The sequence below is a fragment of the Mesocricetus auratus genome, unplaced genomic scaffold (assembly GCF_017639785.1).
Source record: "Mesocricetus auratus isolate SY011 unplaced genomic scaffold, BCM_Maur_2.0 Super-Scaffold_100691, whole genome shotgun sequence".
In the NCBI taxonomy this organism is placed as follows: domain Eukaryota; kingdom Metazoa; phylum Chordata; class Mammalia; order Rodentia; family Cricetidae; genus Mesocricetus; species Mesocricetus auratus.
Genome location: NW_024429267.1, coordinates 25,516,250 through 25,528,110, shown reverse-complemented (window position 1 = coordinate 25,528,110; position 11,861 = coordinate 25,516,250). Strand labels below are relative to the sequence as shown.

Below are 11,861 nucleotides of genomic sequence, written 5' to 3'. Positions count from 1 at the left end.
TACACTTTGTTTTTTAATTTTATTGAACTATTTTTAACAACTCACATTATAAAAGAATGGCGGATATTTTCAGCACCATTTATGAAATCATTACACTAACCCAAACAAAGATACCACTTTGCCTACTAATCAAGAATATACCAGAAAACAAAAATAGGGAATAACAATTTCTTATTTTATAGTCTTTATTGGTCACCTCTAAAAGAAAAAAGATTTCACCCCAGCAGTGAGTTGAGAGTGTCATGAGAGAAGAATATGTGGCCTTAGAAATTGCCAGAAAGGCCAGGTCGGTGGTGGCACACGCCTTTAATCCCAGCACTTGGGAGGCAGAGGCAGGCAGGTCTCTGTGAGTTCGAGGCCGGGCTGGACTGACAGCCTCTAAAACAATACAGAGAAACCCTGTCTCGCAAAAACCAAAAAAAGAAAAAAGAAAAGAAAAGAAAAGACATTGCCAGAAAGAATAGAGCGAAGATCAGGCACTGATTACTAAATTTTAGAGTGTACTTGAGTATATCATCGAAACTGCTTAAGCATAATGCCCTGCCCTAACCCTGTTTGTAGCCATCCACCCCACACTTGTCCGTTCATGGGGAATGCCCTAAGTGCTTGCTCTGCATTTTGCTCTAGCTGGTGACTAACATCTTAATGCTACTTGGGAGCCAGAGTGACGATGCCACCTGGGTCTCTAATGAGAACCATCAGAACCATCTTTGCTATCTCAGGGTTTGGGGCAAGTGGGTTAATTTTTTAAAAAGACTTCAAAATTCCTTGCTCTAAAAGCATAGCACCTTACACACAGTAAACAGTACGACACGACAGGACCTGGCATTCAAGGCAGGATCATAGCTTGTGAAGAGGCCTCTCTGCACTCCTTGAAAGCTTCCTATCTTGAGAATTAGTTAAATAAAAACTGGAGATCTTAAAGTGTCTCAGCTTTCAAGCAGGCGGTGGTAGCCCACGCTTTTGATCCAGACCCTCTGGAGGCAGAGGCAGAGGCAGGTGGATCTCTGCGAGTTCGAGGCCAGCCTGGTTTACAGAGTGAGTTCCAGGACAGCTAGGGCTACAAAACAAAACAATAATAAAAAAAAACTACCTCTGCTTTCAATATACTTAAAGTTGGTTCATTGCACAGAACAAAGTGTTTCTCTAGTTTTTGACAGACACATTGATACTGATTTGTTATTTCTTTTTATAAAACCATAGTTAATAGTTTTGTTTATAAAGCTCACTGCTTCTTTTGATTTGGAATTTTTATGTTTTGATCTGTAGTTCTTAAAATAAGTTTCTTGGTACCAAGAGAAAAATGCATATAAACACTGAGGGCAGGAGCACAACGGAATGGCTCCATCTCTTAACATCCTTGTCTCCCGATTCTAATTGTGTTACTACAAATCTTGGTATTTTTCCATTCAAGTTGGTTCTTCCTAGAGTAGGGCTCTAAGAGCAAGCCCATTGAGAAGTCATAATACAGTTCTGCTTTGACCTTTTAAAGAGTGTCTAGTTTCACAGAAGACCTGGTTCTTCCTAGAGTAGGGCTCTAAGAGCAAGCCCATTGAGAAGTCATAATACAGTTCTGCTTTGACCTTTTAAAGAGTGTCTAGTTTCACAGAAGGCCCAAGTAAACTGTGCTTTCCTGCAACAAAATGTACCACCACATAGAGTATATATTTGATGCTGAAGTGCCACCTAGTTTCATTATCTGTACCTAAACGTTCTAACTTAGAGAAAGTTACCTAGTTTTGATAAAGGAAGTCTGTAAAAAACACTGGCATTCCACCGATAGGTCCGAGTCCAAGCATAGCCTGTGAGTGGTCTCTGAGAGCTGGCTTTCTCTGGCATTCAGGATGTGCATGGACTCGCTTCAGTTTTTCCTCAGCCATAAGCACAGTTGGCTGCATTTCCATGGATCCAGAGGCAAATCTGGGCGTATTTGAGCGGGGTGATGCGCACAGCCACATTATAATCCTTCTGAACCCCGTGTACATCCACCCACTGGTGGCCTGAGTAGACCGCGATGATCTTGCGCTTCCAGGTTTTTTTGCCGGGCTCTTTGAGCCTCAGGTAGATTCCTGAGCCGATGGAGCCTGCCTCAGCATCACAGTACTGGTACAGGAGGTCATTGGATTCCTCTGAAACGCTGCAAAACCGATACACCAACTGATCATCCCTGTCATTGTCAAACCCGGAGAAGTGGATCCGGCCTCCAGGCAGCTTGGCGATGGTGGGGCTGACTCCTAGCTCCATATGCTGCTGCTTGTGCGCTCGCTTCAGCTCCAGGAGGGCGTAGTCGTAGTCTAAGGCCGGGTCCCCACTCTCTCCCCTCGCCCAGCCTTTGGGAATATGGGTGCTCTTGACTCGAGTCCACTGGAAGGAGGGACTCCCTTGGGTGACCCTCGGACCCCTCCTGGATCCCTTTCCCCGTCTTCGGGTGGCGCTCTCCTGAGGATGCTCTTGACCACTGTGACTTCGGCCACCACCCTCTGCTTCTCTCCGGCTCCTCTTGGAACCTTTGCGTTTCTTGCGGCCTCCTTTATTTCTCATCTTCAGCACTCCCACCCGCAACTTTTTACTGCCTTTGATATAGTCCTTCCCATCGTGGACACAATGGGCAGCTGTGAGCACGTGAGTGGGGGAGACCAGGGCGCCGCTGCAGCCGGTGGACAGCTTCACCGCTGTATTGAAAGGGAAATTGGTCAAGAACCTTTTGTCCAAGATGCTGAACCTGCTGTCTGTACCGTACACCTGCCTCCTCCTCCTCCTAGGGCGTGGTCCTTTCATGCTGCTGTTTCGAGTGGGCTCTGGGACCAGATCTTGAACTTTCACCCTGGTTAAGGTTCTGGTGCCATTCTCAAAGACCGTCTCAAAGGAAAGTGAGTCTTCGAGCTGGGAAAGGCTGGGCGCCGGCAGCTCTTCCTGACATTCGATGCCGCACACTCTGGTCATCACGACCCCAGCATCTGCCTGGAACGTGGGGCTGGCAAGACGGACGGTCCTCTCACTCACAACCCGGGGTAGTCTGCTCAAATGCCACGTAAAATCTGGTTCTGTTTCAGACCCGTCAGAGAGGGTCCATCCAGAGACGAAAATTACCAACCAAAATAACATATTTTCCATCTTGTTTTTCTATTTTTCCCTTTGAAAAACAAACAGAAAAAAGAAAGAATGGTTTTGGGCCTCTTTTCTTTTAAACAAAACTTACCTCTTCGTTCACATACTAGGTCCTCAGTGTACCTCCCCCATGAATAGATCCCATTTTCACCCACATTAGACCTTCTGGAGAGTAGATCAACACTCCGCTGAGTGGACCCATAACCGATATGAAGCCACCACGTTGTTTCTCAGCCAGCTCTCTTCCTATCAGCTCTATAGATCCCTTTTCCCCTCCCCACCTACTTCCCCAGACAGCCCAGGATGGGACAAAGTGGGCTGTGGAGCGGTCTCACCCACAAACTCTCCCAGATGCTTATTTCTTCACTGCTTAAAAATAGAGACAGAAGTAGCACCCTGCAGTTCCTTCTGGTACTTAGCTCTTTGAAAGTAGGATCATAAATTCTTCACAACTAAAACGTAAATGACATCGGAGTTTGAAAACATCCACTGGATACAGGACTCCCCTGATAGGGGGTTTGCAGAAGATGATGGATGCTGTGAATCAGCACCCAGTTAGAAACAGATGAGTTCATCAGCTAGTTATATATGCTTAGATACATACCACAGGCACACATACATACCACTCACACACAACACACACACACACACACACCACAAACACACACATAACACATACACATACAGGCACACACACACACAACACACAGACCCTCATGTACAACATACAACACATACACATATAAATACACACAACACACATACACATACTGACACACAAAGACACACAACACACACATGCACAGCACGAACACACAACACAGACACACACAACACATACAGACACAACACACATACACACACCACAAGGAAGGGGGAAGAGAAAGGGGCTCGGGAAGGGGGACAGGGCTGGAGTTGAACTTAGGGCTTCATGCACCTACTATTTTACTTTTTATTTAGAGATAGTCTCAGCTGCACAAGTTGACCTTGCTTGAACTTACTCCTTTGCCCAGGCTGGCCATGATCTTTCCAGCCTCCTGAGTAGCTGGAACTTAGGCCGTTATCACCAGGCCTGGCCCCTCCTTTGATTTTTTCTTTAGAATATCTTTTATTTCTTCATTGACAGTCTCATACAAATATACCATGTATCTTAGCCTTACCTGCCACTAATGTGCCCTCCCCGGCACTGCCCCAACCCTTCCCATCACACCTTCATGTCGTCATTTTTTATTTTTGTGACTCTAAGTGCAAGCAGTGCTATCTGCTGGGGTGGCAGTCCACCATGCTGCCTGGTCTTTGGCAGTCCTTGTAACAAAGCTGTAGTGGGTTCCCTCCTGTCTTTACTCTTTTGCCGTAAAGAAAACACACAGTAAAGGCCACCTGATGCCGAAGTAAGAAATATGTCCTATAGATTTGTACGTAAAGCTTTGCATGGAGTCACCGTTTATGTAAAAGAGTGTCCATAGTGGAATTGTATATGAAAATTGTTTAAGAATGTGTGGAGCATAGGCCGTGGTTCTTCATTTATGGTCTCTTTCCATCATGGGTCTCATCATCTAAGCTTTCCTAATATTAAATAAAGTTGCCAATATGTGATGCTATGTTGTCTCTCTATTGTTTGCAGTTTCCTCTTCTCCAGGTGCATAGGCATGCAAGCATGTAAATATACACACTTAGTAGGGCTGAGGCTCACATGCTACAGCTTCCTTGAAGCAGTTTTGAACCTCTATGTTATCTGTGACCTATTGTGCAGGGAATTTCTAACTAATAGTTTAAAAATCAAGGCTTAGAAAATGATTTTTACAACGTTCAAATCAGAGGACCCCTGAAGCTGAAGTTAGTTTTGATCCCCTCTCCCAAGGGGCTACTCTTGGGAAGGACATCATTCTTAGCAAAATTTCAGTCAAGAAAGATGTTTGTTTGTTTGTTTTGAGTTTATTTTTGTTTTGTTTTTGAGACAAGGTCTTACTATGTAGCTATGGCTTAGAACTTGCTATGTAGATCAGGCTGGCCTCAAACTCACAGAGTTCTGCCTTCCTCTGCTTCCCTAGTACTGCAATTAAAGGTGTGTGCTACCATGTTCAGCACAAGAGAGTTTTATGATTTGATATACAATTTTTTCCAGCCCAAAAGTTGCTTCTTAAAGGAAGCCCCTTATGACAACTATTCATTATGGACTTAATATCAAAGACTGATGTCTCCAGCTATCTACACCAAAATACATGAAATCTTCCCATATTTTTTACATGTGATTACCTATGTAGTAATAATCAATCAGTAACAATCATTCTTGGGCAAAAGCCAAGCTAACTCTCCATCCATCCTATGGAATTGTTCCCAGCTAGATCTTTTTTCTTTTCTAGTGCTTTTAGTCTTACAAATTCTTAGGCTAATTGGGGGTGAGAGGGATGGAATGTAAATATTAGGTGCTAACTGACTAGACAGAGTTCACCATGCCAGTTACTAAACTGGAATATCAAGTTTCATGTCCCCTTTCTCTCTAACAGATTTTAAAGAGAGGCTTCTGAAAGTTCATGTGTGTTCAAGTATAACGACTTCTTTCTCATACAGACTTTTAATTCTGTTATCTGAATCAAGGGTCACGATCAATACTTTTGAAAACTTCAAACCTCTCTGTCACTTCTAAATCATACTTGTTAACAGACACCAGAAGCACTAGGCATGTATTTCCCAGTGAGTGGATTCCTAGGTATCCAGACAGACGATAACAGTTCTCGCTCACCAAGAGGATGCATTGCATCAGGCAGAATTCACAGGGCAGGTACAATGATACCTGGGAACTTGTTAATGACTAAATTCTTGAACACTGAACTTCCTTTGTTGGGGGAGAGCATTGATCTAGAAGTAACTCTGGTGCTATCTTTAGCTAATAAGGAGATTCTCTTCAAGATTTTCAACAAGGGAGACTGAAGGAACAACTCAGCCCTTAGAAACTCATACTGCACTTGAGGACCCAAGTTCAGTTCCCAGCACTTCTGTCAGGCAACTCACAACCACCTGCAACTCCAGCAGCAGAGGAATCTGACACCAATGACCTCCACAGGGACTGAACTCACATGTGCATACCCCGCCCCACACACACATAATTAAAAATATGCTTTGAAAAATGTTTTCAACAAGAGATGTGGCTGAACAGGAGGAAAAAATGAGAAACACGCTTTTGTTGATAATCATCTATGAGAATCCAAAAAAGAAAGCTAAGAGATGTTTCCCTCTGCTCTCTTTGTGGTGATACTGGGCATGCCCAGAAGAGTTCTTGTCTGCCATTTTAACCTTCCAGGCATGCGCTCCATGACCTAAAGCTAAACGCGCGCGCGCACACACACACACACACACACACACACACACACACACACACACACACACACACACACACACATGTCTTCCATCTCTCCTTGAACTGTTATCTTAGACTGTACAGTAACATATTTGCCCTTGAAGTGCTTTCTGATAGGAATATTTACAGGATCCACAAACAGAATAACCACTCTGCTTTTGTTTGAGGAGTGCATTGTTTTGGGATCAAATCCCAGGTCCTTGCCCACTGTAGCTAATACGTCTTTCTCCACTCCTTTCAAAGAATAAACAAAAAATAAAAACCACACAAACGAATTATCAAAGCCTACCTCACACCTACTGTTAGAATGTCTCCCAGGGGTTACTAGAGAGATGGTTCAATAGTTAGAGCAAGTGTTGCTCTTGCAGAGGACCCAGGCTGAGTTCCCAGCACCCACATGGTGGATCCTAACACTCGATAGTTCCAGTTCCAGGGGATCTGATGCCCTCTTCTGACTTCCTCAGTTACCGGGCAGGCATGTGGTACTCATACAGGCAAATACTCACACGCATAAAATAAAATTTAAAAAAATCTGAAAAGAATTACAAACTCCCTTGGAAGGGCTGTGAGGTCTTTTAGATAGCTATGTTTAAGCCAGACTTCCTGATGCTTTTGAGCTTCAGTAAAGTCCGAGTGACACTGAAGTCACCAGAGACCTAGAATCAAAGGCTTTCTTCCCAGGGATGCTGGCTTAACTGCTTCTACTTTGTGTAGAAATAAACTTAATTCTTTTACTGTGTTAGCACCTGCTAATATCAAATGGCTTAGACTTAATAAAGAAGAAACACAACTTATTTGTGCTTATACAATGTAAGTGGCTGTATGTCTGAAACATCCAATTCTGTAGGTTTGTGTGAGTGCCTCCTGCATCTGAGACCATGAATCATGTGATGGCATCCTTTTTCCATCCCTGTTGGGAGCATCTCTGCAGTGCACCCACTGGGATAAAAGCCATACCAGTGTCTATCCTTGGCCATGAACAAGGGCAGAGCCTTGCAATATGATCTCCAAATCACAGTAATAAGAGGGCCTCTGCTTTAGTTAGCCCATCTAATTTGGTCTGTAATTTAAAATTGGACAGATGTCTAAGAACACTTCCCTTTTGGAAAAATCTAAGTTTTCCTTATGGAAAATGTCAAGGGAAATGATAGCTTTGATTGATGAAGCAGCCCACAGTCCAGTGGATAGGGATACACACAGCCATCATCCAGAAAACCTAACTCAGTAACCTAGGAGACATGGTCCCAATTGGAAAGGCATCTCTTTTCCATGTCTGTGCCCACACCTTCCTTTTCCCAATCTCCTATTATAGTATGGATATAATGCTATCAGTCTCCAGGTGGCTTTCTTGGATTGGGGACTCAAATCCCAGGAGTGGAAAATAAAAGTGAGATTGGATTCTAGACACAGGTGCAGCAGAAAAGAATTAGGTAAGAGTCTAACACCTGTAGATGTACCTGGTTGTCTAATAGAGGTGACAATACATCATTACAAGAGATGACTGTCTATGACCACCATTTATTATCTGTTGTTCTTAGAAGTGGGGGTTGATTAGTTTAGAATATTAGTGTATCTATACCAGCATAATGGGTATAAGTTCAGGTCAGGAATTATCCATCTTTTCTTTTCTCCTATTAGGCATATGAACTTAGGTAGTTTATCAAGTCTCCAGGTTTCATTTTCCTCTTGTATACAGTGAAGACCTAGTAAGTTCTGTTTTGTATTTTAAAACCAAATGAGGTGATATGTACAAAAAATTACCACTCCCCTCAGAGCATGGTAAGCAGGCAATGCATGTGTTATTTAAAAATTATTATTCTACTCTAAAATTAACTATTATCCAAAGTTTAAAGAATATGTAATTTTGTTTCTTTTGAGATAAACTCTCATGTAGCCCAGGCTGACCTCAAAAATGAGAGAAGTCTGGTCCTCCCACCACCTTCTGAGTGGTGGGATCGTAAATCTATGTCACCATACTGGGTTTATTAGGTGCCAAGGATCCAACCCAGGGCTTTATGTGTTCTAGATTAGTACTCTACCAACTGCTCCTCAGCTCCCCAAACACACTGTTCCAAAAGAGTCCATTTTAAACACCCTTTTATTTCTTAATAGTTTCTAGTTCACGTGTACAGTCCAGGTCATTTTGTTATATTTCTTCAAGGATGGTCAAATGAATGTCTTTCCTAGTTGCTCATTCCATAAATATCTGTTGCTGTACAGTATATTTTTTCTTATCGCTGTTAGGCTTAAGTGTGATTAGATATTACCTTCTTAATGTAGAGTGAGTAAGCTGGCCTCAGTCATGAACACAGCACGGGACAGCCTTGTGCGTCAAGCTGCCACTAGATGGCAAAGCAAGCCCGCCAAGACCAAATCTGGGGTTGCGTTACCCTTACATCATTCAGCTGTGAATCAGACTTGGCTTTTAAACATGGGAGATGGAGGAGGCATCACTGGTTCTCAGTATACCAAATAGTTGTCACATGTGGAATTTATCACACTTAGAAAACCCACCTCCAGGTTCCAGAGCCCATGTGATGAACTGAGTCCTGATCACACTGTGCACAGCCAGACAAATTTCTGGCAGGTGTTTTTCCAAAAACAGCTGTAGTGCCAGCACACTCCCACCGTGGCCTACAGCACTGCCGCACAGTCCACAAAATGTGCTGTGAGTCATTTCAACACGCAAGAAAGCCATGAACCTGCCAAGTATTTCCATATGTTTATCAAATACTTTATAACCCATTACTAAGGGTAAGCTCTCCACCAATTCTACACTGAGGACAAAAAAAAAATGGCTAGAGGATTCATTGACCATGTGCCAATTGCTATTCAAAATATCACATACCATAGCTCTATTTTCAAGTTCAGCTTCGGGAGTGGAGACAGAGCAATGTCTGCTTTAAAAGTTTGGCAGTCCTTGAGGGAAAGGAAGATGGTAAAGTTACACAGTTGATTATTTTACAGTAACCCACAACTTCTGTTTCTCATCACAATAAAAACCAAAACCTCCTTTTTTTTCTTTTTCTTTCTTTTTCCTGCGATTATTCCAGGGTATGTACATCTCAATTTATAAAATGGATTGCTGTGTGTAAATCAAATTTTGTATGAATGGTGCTAAGGTAGCCCCAAGGGAGCGACTCTCTGCTAGCTTTTTCATTTGCTAGTATAAAAGTGTACTGCACATGGCCCTTGAAGTCGCTCTAATTTTTAACTTGGACTTCCAGAAAAGAAGAGCTAATAAGTGCATTATATTTGATAGTCATGATGTATTTTGCTAAACACACGTCAGTTTTACCTGTAGGACATTTAAATTTTTTTATTTGAAAATCATAAAGCAATGATTTGTGAACTGCTAACTTGATGTCAGTCTTCCCTGATGTTCCCCCCCCTCAAATTTCCCATCTGTAACATCTAAGGTAAAGTAGCTTTAGCCTCTGACTTCCTGCATCTGGTCTCACTATTACAAAATGTATTTGTCGAATATTGGGGTGTTGGGCCCAGAAAGAAAAGCAATCTATTCAATAGAGAAAGTTAATCCACACTGGCGACTTGACTTGGAATGAGCCAGGAACATACTGAGCAGTCTCACATTTTAAAATATGTGCAAGAAAAGTGGAGAGGAAATCTACATGGAGCCTTCTCACAACGAAGAATCATCTTGAAAATGAAATTCCACGCATGGTTTGATTGGCACTTTCTAGCCTAGCTCTCTTACTTGGCTGAGGTATTAACATTCTCTCTTCTAAATCATAAACCAGATCTTAAACACAATTCTCCAGTCAGCAAGTTATGACTTTTATAATCCTCTGTAGACACAAATGAACTTGGCCATAAGTGGGGGAAGGCATATTTCAGAAGCCAGAAAAGTTACTAAGGCAAGGAGGAAGGGACTTGCTACACCAGGCAACATCTTTCTCTGTCTGTGCTTGGTTTGTGTGAGTGAGTGGAAACACACCCTGTGGAGGTCAGAGGCCAGCCTTGAATGTGGCCAAATGCCAGGCTAGCCCACTAGAAGTGTTTATGGGTCTCCTGCCTTCTCCCATCTCTTATAGGGCAGTGAAATCACAGATGTATACTACCTCCTCTGGCTGTATGTGGATTCTGGGATCCGAACTCAGGTCCTCATGCTTGTGAGTCAAACCCTTTACATGTTGAACCATCTCCCCAGCCCCAAGCTACCACTTTCAAATTTAAGGCCGATTGAGAGTCAGACCAACCAGTCTGGGGAGGTGCTGCAGCTTATATTATAATAGAACTCTATTGTAATAGAAAGTCTCAAGATCTCTTTCTCTCTCTCTCTCTCTCTCTCTCTCTCTCTCTCTCTCTCTCTCTCTCACACACACACACACACACACACACACACACACACACCACAAAGTCAAAAGAAAACTTTAGTTTCCATATGCCCATCACTCAGCTTTGGTGATTCTCAATATTTTTAGATCCACTCACCCCCGACAGGAGGGGCTGGAACTTTAAAGCAAGCCCCGAATTTCCACTTCATCTCACCTCCTTGTTCCAAGGGTCGTCCACTGTCCGTTTTGCTACCCAAGCAAAGGGGAAGGGAGAGAAGGAGATGGAGAAAGAGTGAGGCACTGGCTTTGACATAACTTTGCAGAGAGACAAATTTCTTTCCAGGAAAGGTTTTTACACCTTTTGCAATGACATCTGTTAATAATCAGAAAAATAAAGAGGGTCCCCTCTGGTACTGCTTAAGCAGAAAGCATTCCATTTGTATTCCAATGCAAACATCGCTCTTCTGATATTAACCTTGCGATGGCCAGAACTCACTCAGAAAAGAAGGCTGGTCGATCCCTGAAGACAGCCTAAGCATGGTCCCTTCAGTGCCTGTCTATGTTCCTCCTGGGGATCTTGCCTTGTTCCGGAGTAGTACAGTCTCGAAAGTGTTCTCCTGTCCCAGGAGTTCATCCTTACCTGTGACGCTTACTGGATTCTCCGGTCTCAGAGCACTGCCCAGCAAGGATCTGGGTGGATGCGGGCGCTGGTTAGGGAATGTGCCAGGAGCCTAGTGGGCGGCAGAGAGCAGGGTCTGCTCAGCTCTGCAGAGCTCTCACGAGGCCGGCCAGAATGGTGCCGCTGTGCTGGGTGGCTGGAGATGGGAGGGGAAGGGGCGATGACGCTGGCTTGGAGGGGAGGAGTGGGCGGATCCTGCATACTCACCCCTGCATCCCTGCTGCACACTGATGGTTAAACACTAGAAAAACCTCTAAGAGGGTTCACAAAAGATATAGGCATCCAGGGCATATTTTAACTAATGTTTAATTTAAAAAAAGCAACAAAAAAATCCGAGGAGACGGAGTTGCCAGCGTGGTCCTGCAGGCCTGTAATTCTAGCACGTGGGAGGTGGAGACTGTGAGATCAGCAGTTCAAG

At 43.5% G+C, this 11,861-nt stretch overlaps 1 protein-coding gene across 3 annotated transcripts; it reads right to left on the bottom strand.

The window, feature by feature from the left end:
- On the bottom strand, positions 1–11,560 carry Prss35 (serine protease 35). Of its 3 annotated transcripts, none has more exons than XM_040740154.1 (3): positions 11,405–11,560; positions 10,922–11,013; positions 1–3,133 (listed from the first exon to the last, which is right to left on the bottom strand). In XM_040740154.1, exon 3 carries the CDS (start codon positions 3,112–3,114, stop codon positions 1,873–1,875), a length of 1,242 nt encoding a protein of 413 aa, XP_040596088.1. In that variant the 5' UTR covers positions 3,115–3,133; positions 10,922–11,013; positions 11,405–11,560; the 3' UTR covers positions 1–1,872. The 3 variants fall into 3 exon arrangements, with proteins under 3 accessions (XP_040596088.1, XP_040596089.1, XP_021084981.1); XM_040740155.1 differs by having other exon boundaries at positions 10,979–11,013; XM_021229322.2 differs by lacking the exon at positions 10,922–11,013.
- Between the last annotated feature and the right edge of the window lie 301 nt (positions 11,561–11,861).

Bases quoted from the DNA above. Each gene is read 5' to 3' on its own strand.
- Prss35 (XM_040740154.1), bottom strand. From the start codon at position 3,114: ATGGAAAATATGTTATTTTGGTTGGTAATTTTCGTCTCTGGATGGACC.